This window comes from Mus pahari, chromosome 8 (assembly GCF_900095145.1).
Source record: "Mus pahari chromosome 8, PAHARI_EIJ_v1.1, whole genome shotgun sequence".
In the NCBI taxonomy this organism is placed as follows: domain Eukaryota; kingdom Metazoa; phylum Chordata; class Mammalia; order Rodentia; family Muridae; genus Mus; species Mus pahari.
The window spans coordinates 15,088,096-15,108,493 of record NC_034597.1 but is presented as its reverse complement, the minus strand read 5'-3'; the positions used below and the strand labels follow the sequence as shown (position 1 = coordinate 15,108,493).

The window sequence follows — 20,398 nt, the reverse complement described above, 5'->3', positions numbered from 1 at the left end:
TTTCGTTCTCTCTCTCTCTCTCTCTCTCTCTCTCTCTCTCTCTCTCTCTCTCTCTCATCTTTCTTTGTAGCCTTCCTTTTTCTTACAGGAACAGTTAGAGTCAGGTTGGGACTGTGGGCATGATAAATACTCCGTGGTTTTGTTTTCATTTTTTGCTCCTTTACGGACTTGGGAAAAGATTTCGGAGGCCAAGTTGGACAGCCATTCTTGCAGTTTACTTCTAATTGTTGACCATGTTGCCTCTGGCTTAGTGTCCAAGCCAAGCATACCTTTGCAACAAATAAGTCTTGAAAACAAGTGGCATGTGTCTGTATGTGCATGTTGAACTAAGAGCTAGATTCGAGGGTAGGATGGGAAGACACAAACAGCAGGCTCTAGTCAGTTTGCTTTGATTGCTGGTGACAGTCTTTCCCCATAGTCAAGACAGACTCCTGGGAATAGGGTTTTTTTTTGTTTTTGTTTTTTTGGTTTTTTTTTGTTTGTTTTTTGTTTTTTTTTGTTTGTTTGTTTTTTTATAAAGAAAAAAGAAGGAAGGTTGGAATGGATGAACTGTTTATTCTGCAGTGAGGTCACAAGCCAGAAGGAGAGGACTCAATAGAAATGGTTCTGAAGGTACAACTCGGATCAGGGCCAGTTGCCTTAAGACAACGCAGCCAGAAAGTCACAGCTGGGTGACGTGAGACATGAAGTTCAGCTTTCACGAGAAAAGCTCAAGTTTAACACAGCAGGGTAAACATGAGCTTGGTACTGACTAACATGAGGCTGCGGGATCTCTAACCACCCAACTTCTGTGCGACGGAATGCTACCCATTCTTCTTGCCAAGCACTCCTTAAAATCCAATCGACCCACGCCAGGGGCTGCTAATGGTAGGAGGTGCTGGGAAGAGGTGGGATGAGAGAGGCATGATTAGAAGGCTCAGCAGAAAGACAGAAGAGAGTCTAGCATATGTATTTGATATAAATATTATAGTTTCACAGAGACATCTAGATCAATACATGCCACATTTCATCTACCTCTTTGACAAAGTGAGTGCAATGTATTCAGAAAAAGCTGTATAGGATTTTCAATTTACTCCATATGATTTATTGTGACAGGATGGCTATGGGTTTCTTAAGTTCTTTATACTTGTTCCAGTAAAAATGGATATAGTATCTTTAAAAATAAACAGCCCAGAGACATGCATTTTATACTATCTTTCTGATGTGAGGCCTGGCTAAGGAGAGATCTAAGACCTCCCCGACCTTGGAAGACCTGATTGTGGTCAGAGTTGCCTCAGTCTTTGCTCTTTGGCTTTTGGGAGACTGAGGGGGGGGGGTAGGGGCAGTAAACAGGGAAATCAATCAGGAAGGGATTGCAGACGTCTAGACAAGATAAAATGATGACAAGAACTAGCGTATAGGCAGGGAGCAAGCACCCCGTAGTAGGGATTCGCGAGGGTCTGGTGGGTGAGGTCTTGTCAACCTCTTCACTGGCTCCAAGTCACAGAGGCCTGAGGCCTGCTCCGCAGTCTCTTGTTACCTAGCCAAGGTCCTTTCCACCTCATTTGATGATGCTTCATTTTAGAAGGCATCAAATAGAGGGCGCTATTGTGCCCTTCCTGGTTATTCACCTTGCACCAAATGGCTGAGCATGTTTCCTCATCAAATGAATAGAGGCATTAGGCAAAGTGTGTGCCATAGACCCTCTGAAGTTAAGATATACCCAGACATCGGCATGGGGACCTATCGCCAAAACCCTTGCATGGTGAAGTGTGGAAGGTTGCAAAGGTGGTTGGATCTCAGAAATACTGCCTGGTGTGTATGTGTGTGTGTGTGTGGAAAGTGTGTAGATTTTTGTTCTCATCAAACTAAACTGACTCTCAATAACTCCCTGGTGGCCCATTATCAGAGCTTGAAAAGCCCCATCCTCCTCTTATACCTCCTGCCCTAAGGCCATCCTGAAACAGCTTGCCACTCAACCCTGGAATGTTGGGCTTCCTGACCCACCAGAACAACACAAGTAGAGTGACCGAGGAGAACATAGATGACCACATTCTAGAGGTGGAGGTGGCCAGTGGCCAGAAGAGCACAGTCATTAATATTTGGTGATGAATGATGACCTATGGCATAAGTAAGTGGCAGTTCCCAGGTACCCCTGAGAGAGCCCAGTGTAGCTATACATTGGTCTTTTAAGACGCAATCACACTCAACTACAAGATGCCTTAGTTGTGGCATAGCCTACCTATGCTACCTAACTAACCCACTGTCTAAGGCCCTCAGTGGGGCTACTGGATGAATAACTTCCTTCCACCAAGTCATTTGCTACCATTGTGTTAATATTTAACACACTTCCTTGTTCATCTGAGATGGATCTTTCATCTAAGACATTAATATTAGCTTAAATGTATGTTACCTTTGCCTCAGAAATATCTGTTCATCCATCAAGCTATGTCCCACCTTCAAGTGTCAATCAGATTAAAGTAAAATGGCTACTGATTTAGATCTGTTGTCTGTCTTCACAGGCCAAGGAATCAGGGCCACATAGAATCCAGGCATGAAGATTATAACAATGGGCTCAAAGAGCCAGAGCCACAGATGAAAATGGTTTAGTTCCTTTCAATGTGACCCACTTAAATACCTTCTGCTGTAAACAGTGATCTCTTTGTTATCCTTCAGATTCCTGGTCTGGTGGGTGAGTCCTCAGCTCCACAGGAAAGCAAAGTCTGGTCCAGATACTGACATCACTTTTGTAGTCCCTTGTTTTCTCAGAGTGCGTGACTAAAATTAAAGTTTGGTTTAGAGTCTACGCACAGTGGCTTTGGTAATTTCTATGTTCCTTATTTTTTGGTTGTTTGTTTCCTTGAACCTTCTGGGCCAATTGAGCAGGTATAGCTTACACTGGAGATACTGAAAAGCTATGATGTCTTGGGGGGGGGGAATTTTGTCTTTGTCCATCCCATTCCCACAACAAACCTCTCCAAACCTCTAAGAACTCCTGCAGTACCTCCTCCTCCTCCATGCGTTGGCTAATCCTGCCCATCCTGAGGGAACAGAAGCTGACTGGTGCCAACTTTCTATTGTCAGCTCCCTCCCCTTGAGCACTGAAGTCTCGACACTTGGGCTACATCCCAAGTCAGTTACTTTAACTTCCTGTGAACATAAGAGATGCATCTCATAGAAAGAACTTCAGAGGAGAGATCTCAGGATGTGCTGATGCTAAGGACCTGCAGTTGTTTGAGGATGGAATTAGACAAGCCGCGTGCTGGGTACTGATACAAAGATATCCCATAGTCCCCACCCTTTTAGAAGGCTGATGGTGGCTCCTTGGCTGGCCCATCCATCTACTATCTTTCCAAGTAAATCTTGGAGATAACCTCAGGAATAAAGCACTCTTCACAGTGCCTGTATAGCTCTGAGTTGTTGCTCCTAAGATGAACAATTGGTGAGACCTGTCGAAGACTATGTAATTAATTAGTGTCTGACATCAGAGTATGAATCTCACCAGGCAGGTCTGTAGGTACTGTGGAAGCCAGCAGAGATCATTTGGACAAGAATCTTTGACCTTCCTCAAATCATGCCCTGTAAATATCCACTGCTTCCAAGGAGCCCATGCTCTGCTTTCAATCATAAACTATTTTCAGTCATATTGAATAGATGGGATAATATGTATCACGTTTCTTCTTTCTGAAACAATATTCCTCCCCAAACCACTGCCTGTGGGATGATCTCCATTTGCCAACCTTTCCCCATGCTTGCATAGGGAGTCTGGCGCTTCCTCAGACCTGGGCCGCCAGGTCTGATCTTCCAGTGCTGATACAGGGCTAGAGAGGCCGCATCTCCCCATCCATCAATTCTGACGACATTCAAACATTTTCAATATGTGGGCTCCCTGATAACTTCCATTGTATGGAAAACAAAATGGAGGGAAACGATTATTGGCACAAAGTGGGAAGGCCGTAAATCTTCAAATCAGATATAGGACAGATTGGAACAATATGGCTTCTTCAAGGTTGCCATGATAATGTACCTAATAACTCTCCCTGGGCAAGAAGGCAATCTGCTTTCAATCAATCCCCTACTCCCAACATCCCCCCCCTTTCCTTCTGAGCAAAAATACCAATTATGTTGAAGGAAGATTTTTTCTTCCTTTTTTGATAAGGACTGTTCTCCACCCCAGAAATCATGCTGTAGCTAAAAGATATATATTTTCAATTGTCTAGTATGGTATCAGACAGCTAGCACCAAATTGAAAAAAAAAAAAAAAGTCAATCTTTTTACCCCTTTCCTCTCTCCTGCCAGCATTTGTCTACTCACTTCTTAAGAGAAGTGAAAGCTAATTAAAGGCTTAAGGGATAATATTGATTGCATTGGAATATATTTTATATGTACCCGGCACACTTTCAAATAATAGAACCATGACTTTTTCTAAAGCTAAATAAATCAGCTGGCTGAACCTTTGATTCAAGGGTGATGTGTTGGGGCAGGGTTCATCTCCTCCCCTTCCACTTCACACATATCTCTCTCAGGATGAATGATTTCAGAACAGCAGTGGGGGTGGGGGTGGGGCAAAGATGCTCACTCCATTCCTTATGTACAGGGCAGGAAGGGTGAGTGTTCAGCTGTCTCAAGCCACCATTCATTTGAGTCTGGCCTTGAATAATAATAAGCAGGCACATTCTAGCATAGAACGCTGGAGTTTGCAATATCTGATACAGAGAATGGCAAGGTAGGATGGGCTTCTCGGCTTCTCCTGTATGGACTGGAATAAGTAGCTTGTGTGGAACATCCTCTCCTTGCCGTCAAGGCAGGGAACTAGAGTTCTTCCTTACCTGGCTTGCTATCTCAGCCAAGACACAGACAGCCTCAGCCGCAGAGATACCTGCAAAGTGGGTTCCTGTTGGAGCCTTCTCCTTCCTAGTGTCTTTGCACAGGACATTAGAATGCAGCAGGTGACCCTATTATCACTTGTGTGGAGTTGAAGTCAAGAGGAAAATCCCCTTTCTTGGTCATTCTCTGGACATGCTTGTCAATTTAGAGTCATAAATCTCATTCAGAACCTGCATACCTACTACACTTTGCCCATACATGCACTCATGCTACAAGAAACCTTTTAAGATATGATAAAAATGGGGAAAATTGCCGGGCGGTGGTGGCACATGCCTTTAGTCCCAGCACTTGGGAGGCAGAGGCAGGTGGATTTCTGAGTTTGAGGCCAGCCTGGTCTACAGAGTGAGTTCCAGCCAGGAACTATACAGAGAAACGCTGTTTCAAAAAAATAAGGGGGGGGGGATCCAAATAGCTTGTTTATTTCATGAATTCAGTTACATAGTATATTTCGCAGCCTCATAGTCAGAAGGGTTCAGTGATATGGAGATTTGGGTATTAAGTTTGGATGAGTGGCAAAGTTGCCCCCCTAACTTAGCAGGTGCTGTTGAGAGAGTGATATGATCATGTTAGGATGTCTCTTCTGAAGGACTCCGCTGTCACTCTTTCTTCACCCTTCATGACCATGGCTTGCCTGATTGCTAAATGCACCACCGTAACAATAACAGTTCATAATGGTAATATTATTAACTGCACCGCACATATTATTGATTTACTCTTTGTTCTGCACCATTATCCTTTCCCCAATGAGTATACTGCATTATTCTCACATCCTTAGTCAAGCACCAAATTACCACAAAAGGGCAGGCTCTTGTAATGATGTCTAATGGGACATCGCATAAACCATCATCGCTGCCTCCTATAATAAGCCGCCTCCAGCCAATGAGCGTTCTGCCATATCGCAATGCGATCAGAGAGATTATAAAGGGCAAAGGACCTGGGCATTCTGAATTTTTCCTGGGAAGTTGCCTTACTGCATGTTCACCACCTGACGTAGTCTTAAAACGCACTAGAGATCTACCCTCTGTAGCTGCAAGAGAGAGGCATGAGTTGAGCTATTTAGCACGGTGTCTTCGATAGAAACCAATGCTTATAGCTTCATGGCCAAGCCTTTTGGTCTTTGGGCCAATTTTCAGGTCATCATCTTGTGATTGAACACTATGAAACATATGGAAGCCAGTCAAGGATGCACTGATGTTCAGGTCACATTGGTTCAGGAAGAAAAGCTGGAGAAGCTGCAGCTCTTAAATGCTCTGGAAAAGGATCTCACTTCCTTGGGATGAACAGATATTTCTAGAAACAGAGTTCAAACCGCGCTATAACAAAGCCAATATTTTCACATCCATTACATCCCTGGCTCCTGCCTATTGGAAGGGTCTTCAGGTGAATAGTTTGGCTCCTGAGAGCCTCAATACCCAGAGGCAGCAGCCCTCTGGGGACACGGTCCCAGCAGCCAGCTTGATTGTCCATTCCATGGGCATCCCATCTCCATTTAGCCCTGAGTAATGCTCACTTACTGTAAAGTGTTACATGCCCCCATTGTTGGAGAAGTTATAGTGGAAAAATGCAAAATCTCCTTTTTACTGCTTATGGCCAGCCGAGCCTATAACGTGTCAAGCCGTACATTAGCCACCCTGATAAAAGTCCTCTTTCTTACACACAAAATCATCGTTTCAGCAAGATTTGTTATCTCATTACCTGATAAGCTGTATGTCATAAACCAAGACTGCTGCGGTAAATCTCCCAGGAGGACGCTTTGTGGGCAGAAAGGGGGAGATAGGAATCTGCAAGGGACTTGATAATGTAGCATTTAAGCACAAGCGTAATGTCACTTATTGTTAAATGCATAAAACCACTTGGCCAAGTGGCTGGGCTTTTAATAGGATTTTGTGCAGCATCAGGTAGGTGAGCAGCCATATGCTTTTTTTCTTTTTCCTGTCCAGGAGCCTCTGAGCAACTGTTAGTGATATCGCTTTGCCTCATGACCCTCTGGGGATGGGTGCTGCATTTACTGGGGCTGAGTGGGGAGATGTATTGGTTCCTCTGCTGCTCAGGGATCAGGGAATGGGGTCATGTTGCTGGGTCTGTTTGACTCTAACTGCTTTCTCCTGTGCAGGCACATTGTAGTCTGTGGACACATTACTCTGGAGAGTGTCTCTAACTTCCTGAAGGACTTTCTGCACAAGGACCGGGATGATGTCAACGTGGAGATTGTCTTTCTTCACAAGTAAGAGCCCACTGCTGCCACCAGACCCTGCCACCGAAACTTACGCTTCTCTCTGAGTGCCTAGAGGTGGTTAGGAATTAGGACAGGGTTGAATAAGCCATGATCGATGCTGGCTCCTTAGGTAAGAGGTAGGTTTTTCCTAAAGAATGGGGAGGTCACTTTAGAACCCTTGGATCATGAAGCAGCACCCTAGTTCAGAGTTGAAAGCAAACTCCAGCGAGACAGTCTAGGAGTATATCTGAGTTTCTTTCTGAAAGATTTAACAGTGGGATTCACTAGTCATCCACGTTACCACCTGTCTTAGTCAGGGTTTCTATTCCTGCACAAACATCATGACCAAGAAGCAGTTGGGGAGGAAAGGGTTTATTCAGCTTACATTTCCACATTGCTGTTCATCACTAAAGGAAATTGGGACTGGAACTCAAGCAGGTCAGAAAGCAGGAGCTGGTGCAGAGGCCATGGAGGGATGTTCTTTGATGGCTTGCTTCTCCTGGCTTGCTCAGCTTGCTCTCTTATAGAACCCAAGACTACCAGTCCAGAGATGGCACCACCCACAAGGGGACCTCCCCCCTTGATCACTAATTGAGAAAATGCCCTACAGCTGGATCTCATGGAGGCATTTTCCGAACTGAAGCTCCTTTCTCTGTGTCAAGTTGACACAAAACTAGTCAGTACACCACCCTGGCACCTTCCTCAGCATGGACCTGTGCAATCAGCCATGTCTGTAGAGCTGGGATTGGATGATTAATATAGTCATGTGGATGCTTTACCACTGCAGAAGAGGGACAAGCAGGACAAGAGAAGAAGCAGACTGACATAGTTACTTCCCACACTGCTGTGGCAAACCACCTGACAAAGTAACTCAAAGAAAGAAAGAAAGGTCTGTTTCTGCTTGCAATCTAAGGATCCAGAGAGACAGGGTAGGAGAACACGCTGGTGAGAGTGTGAGGCAGCCGTTCATACTGCATCTGCATTCTGGAAGCAGAGAAAGATGGATGCCGGTGCTTAGCTGGCGTTCTCCTTTTGTATCTAGTCTGCGACCCCAGCCTATAGGACGGTGCTGCTGTGTTCATGGAAGATCTTCCTACCCCCTCACCCAATCTAGATAATCCTTCATATAAATGCTCAAGAGGTTTGTCTCCAAGGTGATTCTAGACCCCATCTGGTTGACAGAACTAAGTATCACACAGTGTATTAGGCATATTGATACTGTTGTTCTAGAGTTTCCATCTGGCTCTGTGCAGATGGATTTCCACGTACTCCATAGATATAGAGCCCATTGCTTCTTTCGTCTTAATCCTCACTTAACCGTGGACTAGCTGGGCAAGTTCCTTCACTTCCCAGTGCCTCAGCTCCCACAACTATGAACGGAGGAGACAATTCTACCTCCTTGTACTATGGTAGTAACAATGAGATGAATCACTCCATGTGAAGTGTGCAGAGCCCAGTTAGGCATGCAGGAAATGCTCATTAAATGCCGGCCATTATTGGGAAAGAAAATCTGACTACGTTATACAGTTGACTTAAGGATAGATTCCCTCCATGTAAATGCATTTACCATGGGCAGACTCTTGTTGGGGCATTAACTTACTCAATTCTGGAGGCTGAGATGTCCTACAATGTGCCATCTCCAAATTGAACCCCCCCCCCTCAGGATTCAATCTAAACTAAGGCCTGAAACAAAGGGAGGCAGTGATGGGAAATCCTTGTCCACAGAGGAAATGGAAGGGATAAGATGTCATGGTGTAGGTATATAATGATCAATGAACACTGATGCTGCAACTCTGGATTTCCCAGTGATAACCAAGAGGACAGATAGGCCCTAATCTTTGCAAAGCTAGAGACCTCTGAGTTTGGTTTTCAGTGGACTGAGTGGGTCTGTTCTCTTAAGTGAGTCTTTCATTTAGGGCAGGGAAGGAGGCTTCTCTGAAGGTCGGGGCCTTTGTTTACATCTCTGTGTGGAAATTAAAACCGAGGGAGCCATGGAGTCTGAGATCCCCACTCTGTTGCTTTAACAGCTGTCTCTCTTCTGTCTCTGCAGCATCTCCCCTAACCTTGAGCTTGAGGCTCTGTTCAAACGGCATTTCACTCAGGTGGAGTTTTATCAGGGCTCGGTCCTCAATCCACACGATCTTGCCAGAGTCAAGGTAAGGAGAAACAGGTGTTTTCACTTCTCTGGGGTGAGGAACTGGTTCCCAGGTAGGCAGACTTAGAGCCATCTCCTAATCATTAATGAGATAACTCAGATGCTACTAACTCCAGTACACCTGTTCATTGGCCCCAGGATGTTGCCCTGCTGGGGGCGTCACTCAAGATCATCTATAACTACCACACACTCAGGTGAGTCTTAACATAAAACCTAACTGGTTCCCAATGTAGGATCATCCCAATAAGGGCCATCTCATCCCAGTAGTTCAAAGCCTGGTGGCCTGAGTTAGCTCTCCAGGATCTACTTGGTAGGAGGAGAGAACCAACTCATACAAACTGTCCTCTTGCTTTAATGCACACAGGCACACACACACACACACACACACACACACACACATACACATATACACACATACATACATTCACAGAGAGAGAGAGAGAGAGAGACAGAGAGACAGAGAGACAGAGAGACAGACAGAGACAGAGGCACACATACACACATTCACACACATATATACACAGAGGTATAGACATACACGTGCACACACACACACAAGTAAATGAGAGAGGAATAAGGATTTCCAAGAAACTATAGAAAGAAAAAAAAAAGCTACAGTTACTGATGACAAAATCGGACTAAGAGTACAAACAGCAAAAAGAATAACAAAACAATCGCAAAACCACACACTTTTCAATAATAGCTTGAACTAGGAATGCCCTCAACTCCACAGTTGAAGGACACAAATTAGGTGAATATCTTAAGAAACAAACCATCTCCCTGTTGTCTGCACAAATCTCATCTAACTTCCAAAGACAGCCACCACTTCAAGGTGAAAGAATAGAAAAACCATCCTAAGCCAATGGGAGCAAGAAGCTAGCAGATACCAATATCCTAATACCCCCAAATAGGCTTCAAAGTAGCATCCATCAGGAGAGACAAAGAAGGACACTTCATGCTAATCAAAGGACCAATTAACAAAGGAAATAGTATAATAGTAAACATATATGAACCAAACTCTGGTATGCCAAATTTCTTAAAGCATACCATTGGACTGACATATACAGAATAACTCCAACGCTACAAGAATGAGTGATTTTAATACTCCATTTTCTCTAATAATACATAAACATAGAAAAATTTAAGGTTGAGATGGCTCAAAAAGGCATACACACCAGAACATGATAAGTGGTTAGCTTTCACCAGATTGAACTCAGTATGGCTCCCAAATCTATTATTATATCTAAAAGAAAATTACAGAAAGATGCAAAACATTTGAGTATCCCTTTTCCAAAAACAGACCACTATCAATTGGTGATAAGCTCATCATATTCTTCCCAGACCCCTCAAAGCCGGCCTCTTAAAGTACGTGCAAGGCTGTAGAAAGGGACACAGCAAACCAACATCTGCTATTTTATCCCTCTAGTCCAGTTGTCATAAGTGTGTGCAACACTTGAAGTTCATTAATAATATGTAAACCCAAGGAAGGCTAAATGCTGACTGTGGCCACCAAAGAGTTCTGTCATTGCTATAGCAGCAAACATGGACAATCTGAAAGGACTTGTGTAAAATTCTTTACATTATTAAGCAGCGTGTGACATACCATTGAGGGAACCAGGGCCCTCCTAACAAATGCTGGGACAGCCTAGGAAGTGTAACATTATGTGCAGAAGAAAGTGCAGACCCAGGTTAGCATGAGAATTCTCATGCTTATGAAGGCTAGTTCATCTTAATATTATCCAGACATGACCTGAGTCATAAGTACAAAGAAAATGGCTTTTGTTCACAGGCCTAATTTAAATGCAAGCAATTATTAGCACATCAAACTCATGGTCTGTCTACAGAACAAACCCCCTTTTGGCTCACATTAAGATAAGTCACTAGGTTGCCTTTTGGAACCATCTGCAACTTATCATTTCATTTATGTAAATTATTTGCCTTTTGAATACCTGAGTAGCAATGAACAGAAAACAGAATAGAGCTGTTGTCTATTGAAGGCGCTGATTTCTCACTGGGACACATGGAATGAACATGTGCATAAGGTTTGATGAAAGAATGTTTTTTTTTTTTTTAATTCACTTATTTTAATTTTATGTGTATGAGTGCTTTGCCTGTATGTGTGCACGTGTACCGCCTGTTGCCTGAAGCCCACAGGTCAGAAGAGCGAGTCAGATGCCCTGGAACTGGAGTTATAGGTGCTGTGAGCCGCCATGTGGGTGCTGGGAACTGAACTTACCTCCTCTGAGCTGCAAACGCCCCTAATCACTAAAGAGTCAGCCTCTTGATGATTCAGTCTTGTGTTGCTGAATGTGCAACTGTTTTGTTCACATGACTATCTCAGGGAAGGGGTTTAACCCACCAACCTCCACTTCCTTCCTGGCTGGAATAATGAGGATGAGGGCACAGGACGGATGAGAGAGGAAGTAGGGATCAGATTGAACGGCCTGATTAAGTAAATTTGAAGGAATTTGGCAAAGATGTCTGTAAGCAGCTAGGACAAATGAAGAACATAATTACTCAGATTCAAGCTGGGATATTTATCCTTTAACAAGAACCGGACCTGCAACCTACACTTTTGACAAAACTATATATATATATATATATATATATATATATATATATATATATATATATNTTTTTTTTTTTTTTTCTTTTCCTTGCAAAATACCAGGTTCTCTAAAATACTGGTAGCAAAGAGATACTGCAGTTGAGTATAACTATTTATATGTTTGCGTTTGTTATGATTTTTTTTTTCCCTTTTGGTCTCTCAGATAGAGTCAGCAGACGCATGCCTCATCCTTGCCAATAAGTACTGCGCTGACCCGGATGCAGAAGATGCCTCCAACATCATGAGGTAACTCAGGGGATCAACGGGAAAGGTCTTGGACCAGTCTCCCAATAGCCTGCATGCACCCTTTTCTTTGGGTCTACAGAGGACTGTCTCTGTGGACCATCTTCCCTTCATGGACCACCAAACAGTGGCTCCTGTACAGAGCTGATAGAGCTGAAGAGAGTGTTGAGGTACAGGGAGTTCAGACTGAGCAGGTGCCCTGCTGAGGCTGATAGTGCCTCTCTCGGGTTTCAGATTCCTAGCGAAAGAACTAGAAAAGGAAAGATAGCTGCAAGTCTGAGTTAAAATGGCATGCTCCCAGGGCTGGGAGCACAGCTCAGTTGGTAAAGGACTTGCTATATAAGTGGAGGGTGTTGATTTTGAACCCCAGATCCATTTTTTTTTAAGATGAAGCTCTTTAGCACCCTGTGTCTAAGGAAGCAGAGACAGGCAGATTCTTGGGACTCCCTGGTCAACTTGCCCAGCCTCATTAGGTGAGTTGCAGGTCACTGAGAGACCTGGCTCAGAAAGCCAAGGGGTCCACATTTAATGAACAACACTCAGTGCCAACTTCTTCCTCCATGTGGACTTACATCCTCACATACAGATACATACCCACAAACCTTAATTCTTTTATAGTTGTTTTTTTTTTTTTTAAAGAAAAAAACTATGATCTGGAAGGAATTAGACCTAAGATGTCTTTACTTGGGACGATGGTCTTACCTCCAGCACGTGTTTTGCATCCCGTGGAGATCTTTGCACTTGACACAGCTAGCAGAGGGTATTGCTGGAACCCTGTGCATAGAGACCAGGAATACTGCCAAGCTTCCCATAATGCATGGCACAGTCCTTATCTAGAAGACTGCCTGACCCAAAATGCTGATAGCCAAGGAGTCCTCCTTAGGGCTTCCCTCATCTGTCTGCAGCAAGCTGATCAGAACTGCCCTGAAAGCTATTGGCTCCTTAGCTTGTCTCGGATACCCCAGATAAGTATTATGCAGTGGTTTTAACATTATATGAATTTATGAGATGCTGAATTATATAGATTATTTCTTAATCCTATTTGGATTGAAGTCTCCCCCTCCTCCTCCTCTTCTTCTTCTTCCTCCTCCTCTTCCTCCTCCTCCTCCTCTTCCTCCTCCTCTTCTTCCTCCTCCTCCTCTTCCTCCTCTTCCTCCTCCTCCTCTTCCTGCTCCTTTCTTTTGATAGATCATGGTCTGTGGAGAAAACAACCTTGACCACCACTAGTTTGTACCTTTTCTGTAAATGGGCTGGGCCTCTCAGAGCTTAATTTTAACTCCAACTCTAATGCCTTAAGTTACTCTCATTTCAGATGAAATGTTTTCTTTAGCTATTATTCTTCCCACAGATTTGTCATCATATCCTGTATCTATAAAATCACACACACACACACACACACACACACACGAAATCCAAACATTTGTCTCTCATTAGCTAAAATCCTTTTAGAATTTGTCTTTTCTCTGGTGTAAATTACTGAAGAGTCATTTGAGGTAGGGGAGGATAATAAAGAGAATCTTCTGGAGAGAACATGGACCAAGGGAAATAGGTCATTTACTCCCACCACATCCCCAACAACTCTCCTTTAAGAGTGAACAGCTATCCTTTGGACCAGGCATGATCCAAAGGCTACTTGCAGTTTGCTTCTCTGGGACCCATGGATTTACCTCAAGGTGAGAGTTGGGACGTTGCCCTTGGGGCTTAACAATACTCCTGAGTGCTTCCTCTTGGCTTTAATGAGTGTTCACCAGTTACATGCACTGTCCCATCAATGAGGCAGAGGAATTCCTCTGATACATTTAGACTGATCAAGTCTTCCCATCAGTGTCTTAGGTCTGGAGCCATCTGGCATCATCTCCTCTCTTCCCATTCCCATTCCTTCTGCAGCAGGCTTGGTTCCATGTTTTAAGAAAATCTGTGCATGACTTGGTTTGCATGGGGACGTCACACAGGAGTACATTTCCTTACTGGTCCTCATTAGAAAGTGATCACATAAATCCACTTTAGTTTAGCATGTCTCCCTTGTCATTTTCCAAATGGACCAAGTAGCATTTCTACCCTTTGACACATCTCCCCCCGCCCCGGTTATTCAAAGTGATAAAAATGTAGTCCTTCAAGAGACAAGGCTCCATCTCTTTCCACATTACTAACAAACCAGGAAGATGAAGCTCATGGTCTTGACCTCACAGTGAAGTTCCTGGCATATATACTTTATTTCTTCCATTATGGTGAGAAATAGAAGTGAATAGTTACCTTGAAATGGGCATTGCTCATAATTGGAATATTTTATTCAAACCCTGAGCATGAAGGGGTGATGTGAGCACACATGGGTATCAGGGGACCAGTGGGATGTCAGGGCATAGAACTTACTGGGTCAGGATGATAACTAAGCTGTCCACTATGGAGAATCAGGAGGAAGACCCAAAAGGGAGTGGGAAGCTCAGGGTTAAACATGGGCTCAGCTTTTCTTTTATTTGTATATTCCTCCTTGGCTTAATGAGACCAATCTGCTGCTTTTGAAATTAAAATGTCAAAGAGGCATTTGAAATGAGCTAATGCAGAAAGCTGCCTGGTGCTGTGGACTGCTCTAAGAGGCTGATAGGCTCAAAAGCCTTGAGTTATAAGCAGAGGCCAGCATGACACTCTCTCAAAAATAAGAGAGGAAGTCCTTCCAGTGCACAGCGAGGGGTGGATGTGTGCAGGGAGAGGCTTTCTGGAGGACAGGCTCCCAATTGCACTGGCTGCAGTTTCCTCAGATGAGGCTGCCTCTATCTGGTTGCCTGTTTTTTTTGTTTTGTTTTGTTTTGTTTTTTTGTTTTTTTTTCCCCACTCCAGTTTTGCAGAAAGGGGTGGCAGAGTGAAGAGCTGAGCTCAGTGGGAAGTTTGTGGGGGCGGTGGAGATAATTGTGCTTGCTTTCCTGATGAGGCTTAGAAGGTGGGCCTTTCGCTGGAATTCCATTCTTTAGCCTTCCTTGTCACAGAAGGAAATGTACAATGTCACCTCTGACAGGGTTGGTAATGACAAAAACCATAACTTACACGTGGAGAGAGGGCTTTGAATGATTTCAAAGCATTTTAACATCTGGCTTCACATTTGTCCCTCATACCAAGCCTGTGAAGTAAACAATGCAGGTACCGTTGCCCCCACCCCCAGCCCCACGTCCAGACGAGAAGGCAGGAACAGAGAGCCCAGGGATTTCTGGAGGATCACCCAGTTCATTAGCACAATAGCTGTGCTGGAAACCAGGTGTTTCCATTCCTGGGCTCCTTACACCTTCCCTGTGCTAGTGTGATTGACAGAAGTGATGCCAGGGAAGGTTGGCTGGTGGTGTCATCCAGGCTCAGTAAAGGACTGAGGGCATCAAGAGGGGATTTCCCACCAGATCACTATCTCTGTAGGGTGCTAATGGTTAACTTGAACCAGTGGTCAAGTCAGCATGATGCTGTGAAAGGCAGAGTCCTTGATCTTGATCGTATTCCAAGAGATCTGCTTAAAAAGTCATATTATGAGAATGCCCAAAGGGTTTGTGATAATCAGAGCCATTTGTCAGGTGGCCTGTTTGAGTTGTCAACATTGACTCAAGTTGTTAACTGGAGGCCGGGTGCTGGGAGGCTGGAGACCCCCAGAGGCCTAGGTCTGGGTTTGTATTACCTGACTCTAAGCAGCAACAGCACCCATCTCCGTCCATTCAGGCTCCTACTCCAGCTCCCAGCCAACACCCGAGTCCCTTGTGCTTGTGTTTGTTTTTAAGGCAGAGTCTCATGGAGCCCAGGCTAGCTTTGAACTTGCTCTTTCTCCTCAAGTCTGGCCTTAGAGTCCTGATCACCTATTTCCATCATCACGTGGTGCGGTTACAGGGTCCATTACTACTTTTGCCTAACTCTGGTATTTGAAGTCCCTGGAGTGTATGCCAGTGACTGCCTTACCATTTCTTTTTTTATGCTACTAATAGGTACAGTGAGGAGAACACTTTTCTCCCTGGGCTAGTACCCAAAGCCCCCTGGATGGCCCTGGTTGCTCCCTTGACTGCAGGCACCTAGTCAACTGAATCTTCCATCACACTCCAGGTTACAGAGCCTGCTTCAGTTCTGGTTCTCTCTCTTTCAGAGTGATCTCCATAAAGAACTACCACCCGAAGATCAGGATCATCACTCAGATGCTGCAGTATCACAACAAGGTAGGTGCTCAGACTCTTCTAGGCCTGAAGGCATCCCCAGAGCTTGGGTCCCCAATTCCTTCTCCCTCCCTACACATCCTCACATAAGCGCGCGCGCACACACACACACACACACACACACACACACACACACACACACGATCCCTGAGGCCTGCCAAAGAAAAGCCATAGTTAAAATGTCCCATCTCCCCAGGATGGTTCTTCAGGGAAATCAGCTTGTTTTTGTTTTGTTTTGTTTTGTTTTGTTTGTTTTGTTTTGTTTTGTTTTGCTTTGCTTTGCTCTGCTTTGTTTTGCTTTGTTTTTATGGTGCGTTATTGGAAGGAAGTTCCTTTGTTGCCCTCTTGTGCTAATTCATTCTTTCATTGAACCCTGTGGTTCAGAAATATTGATATGTTCTTAGATCCTGTCCAGACCTAAATTTCAACAACTTGCATTTCTATGTCCTGCAGTCATTCAGTCAATAGCTATTGAATACCTACTCTATAATTAACACTCCTCCTGCTACTCAGAGGGTAGGAAAACTGTGAAGATAAAATCTGATTTTGTGTCCTTAGAGACAGATCAAGGAAGGTGTAGAGACTCTACCAGATAATCAAAGGACTTCTCTATGTGTGACCAGGTACACATGAAGGAACATAATATAAGTTGGGTAGAGAAAGCAGAACATGACATCATCCTCAAATTCACGACAGGAATCTTTCCAGTTATACTTGGGGAAGTAGTAGTTTATCCAAAGATTATACTTAAAAAAAAAAATGTTCCCAGTGTTACAGCTTATAGTAGGAGCTGGTTAGAAAGAACATGAACATGAGAATTAGTATTGCTCTCCTGTAGTTTCCTCTCACTAAATCAGAGGTGAAGGTTTCTTATCCAAAGGCAGCACTCCTTCACTTGGCTTGTGGTTGAGGTCTCTAGACAGCTTTGGAGGAGGGAAAATGGTGTCTTGTTCTACTTGATACGATACCAGTTGTCTTCTTAATGGAGCTTAGAAACTGGAGGTTTCTCAGTACCTGGGGCCAGGTGTCCTGACTGAACAGAAATAACTCCCTACAGGCTTATGTGTGACAGCATGCCCCATCTTATAGGCCATATTCTCTGCAAAACAAGCCATCAGGTGACCCAGAGAAAACCCTCCTCTGCCAAATGCCACCAGCACCATTCCATTATTTCTTAATTGCTGGCAAGTGCTGGCCCATTTTGCTGTGTGGAGGCCCATCAGAGGCCATTGCTGCGTGGGTCCTGCTGTCAGCAACTGGCCCACTGCTTGGAACTGCTGCCCAGAGCCGACCATTGCCCAGCCCTCGGCAGGTGGCTCTATTGGAAATTCTGTTACTCTCCAGCCAGTGGGTTTGGTGGTGGGCACTGAAGGTGAATCTCCTGTTTGTCCCTGAAAACTCAAGGATAGGATAAGGGGGCTCTCAGTAACTCTCAGGCATCAACCTGGAGAAGTTCTTGACTGAAGCCTCTGTAGGTGGAGGTGGATTTTATTAGAGAGGCTGTGACTGGTGACAGCTCCCGCTGCAAGGAACACTCCTTCTTTCATTTGTGACTTGAAATCTCATTTAGTGTGGGAGTGCTTTAAGCGATTGTTTAGATTTTTGGCTGAATTTAGACTGAATAGGAAAATTAATGTTGTATGTTTAGAAAGAGATGTCAGTTCCTTTTATTCTCTTTCCAACGTGTGCTGATGTAGCATCTTCAAGAAATTAAGGAGTCGTTCAGCTGTGTAGTTCTTGTCAAACTGGAAGCAACATGACTAGCCTCAGCCAGATGGTACCTGGTTGGTATTCGCATGACTACAGCCACCCAAATACCTTGGACAGAATCTCCAATACAACCATGTAGACACTGTGATGCAGACATCGACAGACCCAGGAGTAGTTGCTTAAAAGATATCTCATTTAGAATCACCCCACTCTACTTGGGTCTCTGAGTCAGGGAAGGTCATTTTCAGAACACTGTTAGATTAGTGAGGACACGGGAATAGAGTAACGTTGGGAATAGAGTAACGTTGAGAAAGGGCAGTTTCCTCTCATTCCTCATCTCCCTTTTAAAGGGAGAAGTCCTCTTGCCTTTATTTTTTAGATCATTCTTAGATATTTGAGTTGGCAGTTCTTTCCCCTGCTTCATTACTTTGAATTTTCCTAAGGGCCTCCTACCCACCTTTCCCGAACACTCTTCTTTTTCTTCTCGTGGCCTTTTTTTCTGTGCCCATCTGAGAAGCACATAGAATGCCACCCACTTATACATGTGCTTGGGAAAGACCTGGTGTGTGTGTGTGTGTGTGTGTGTGTGTGTGTGTGTGTGTGTGTGTGTGTGTGTGTGTGTGAGTGTGTGTGTGTGTGTGTGTGTGTGTGTGTGTGTGTGTGTGTGTGTGTGTGTATGTGTGTGTGAAAACTATGCCACCAGGAGCATATTCTGGAGGGTGTAATTGCTCCCACAGTTAGACACAAGGCTTGAAATAAAAACACTGTCGAACTCCTGTGATGTAATGAGGGTGATATTCTAGAGCCCAGAGGGATGCAGGGAAACTGCTGGCCTTGAGTTTGTCATCATAACAATTGCAGACATTTGTGTCCTGTTTTATGGTTTTAAAAGAGCTTTGACATCCATTATCTCATTTAGTCCTCATTGGGCCATCTGTGCATTTTAGCATCTCAGTGTAACTTCAGACCAGCAGGAGTCAAAGCTCTATTCTAGGCTGATCAACTCTGGTAAGCACAAATCAAGGTCGCTCGGCAGCCAGCAGGCTAGGACAGTATAGCCAACTGCTACCTTCTATGTGAATGGGACGGTAGCCCACAGAACGAAACTTGGGTTCCTGGGGGAAGGGTAGTATTCTCCAAAACGGATCTCTTTACAGTGGCTAAGTTTCACAGAGAGAACTTTCAAAACCTGGCCATCTTTGAGTGCAGAAGGAAGAGGTACATGGTTCAAAGCTCTCCAGACATGGGATGTTGATATGACGCTGGAAAAGGTGTTCATCCTAATAATTCACCTGTTAATGTACTTCTGATTTTCCCCCAAAGCACTCTAATCAAAGAGACTCTTGTCTGTGATTTGGAAACTAAGCCCCAGTGCAGATGGTAGTTCTTTGAGCATCCTTGTGGCCTACGATGGCATCTGGGACATAGCCGTGTTAGCCAGTTCCTTTGTAACTTTCCTGTACCTGTGATGAAACACTCTGACAAAAGTCTCCGAATGAAGGTGGGTTTCATTTCGGCTCACAGCTCAAGGCTCTGTCTGTCATAGAGGGGAAGTCAAACTACCAGGAGTGTGAAGTAGCTGCTCATGTCATATTACATAGAGATCAGATCCCATTATCCACTTATACAGATCAGGATTCCAGCCAGGGAATGGTACCACCCACAGTGGGTAGGGGTTCCAACCTTGATTACTAGAATAAAGATAATCCTTCACAGTCATGGCCGGAAGCCTGTCTCCTAGATGATCCTAGATTCTGTCAGGTTGGTAGCACAAATCTTCGTGGGCAACTTTCTGTCACTCTAACAAATGTATGCCATAAAACTTTTGGAGGCTGTGGGCCTTGATGGGTTGGCCTTGTTTAGTTATGCTTGTGGTGAGGCAACTCACCATTCTGGGAAACACTGACAGAAAGCACTGGATCGATTCCTATCCATCAGACCAAACAGGGTTGATTGGTGCCCTGCTAGCCTCTTACAAGGCAATGCTCTCAATGACCCAGAGAGGTTTTATTAAATTCTACCTCCCAAAGGCTCCACTTCTTCCTAAGAGAGTATCACCCCAGGGATGAAGCTCTTAGTATACGGTCCTTTAGTGGACATTGACAGAAGATGCAGACTACAGAGTACTATTGTTGTTCCATCCTTAGACGTTGTCATTTTCCACAGTATTTCTCCAAGGCGGAATATATAGCAAGAGAGAGAAATGTGACCAGAATTCATTTCTCCTGGCTTCCTGAAGCAGCACATTTTCATAGTTCTTCTCCATGAAGTGAAGGATGATCCGGTAGCATAAATGGAGTGAGGGTGTGGTTAATGTTGGGCCTACTTTTTCTCTTTGCCAAGCTAGAAAGAATTTGCCTCTGGATTCCTGGGTAGAAATGCTGACTTTTTTTTTTTTTTTTTTTTTTTTTTTTTTTTTTTTTTTT

The 20,398-nt window shown here is 44.2% G+C and overlaps 1 protein-coding gene across 36 annotated transcripts in view; it reads left to right on the top strand.

Moving 5' to 3' along the window:
- Positions 1 to 20,398, top strand: part of Kcnma1 (potassium calcium-activated channel subfamily M alpha 1) — a 710,028-nt gene that overhangs the window by 490,835 nt on the left and 198,795 nt on the right. For all 36 annotated transcript variants that reach the window (XM_021202810.2, XM_021202821.2, XM_021202818.2 and 33 more), the window contains exons 10-13: positions 6,980 to 7,090; positions 9,132 to 9,237; positions 12,008 to 12,090; positions 16,196 to 16,265. In XM_021202810.2, coding sequence (XP_021058469.1) covers positions 6,980 to 7,090; positions 9,132 to 9,237; positions 12,008 to 12,090; positions 16,196 to 16,265 — 370 coding nt within the window. The remainder of the gene's footprint in view (positions 1 to 6,979; positions 7,091 to 9,131; positions 9,238 to 12,007; positions 12,091 to 16,195; positions 16,266 to 20,398) is intronic.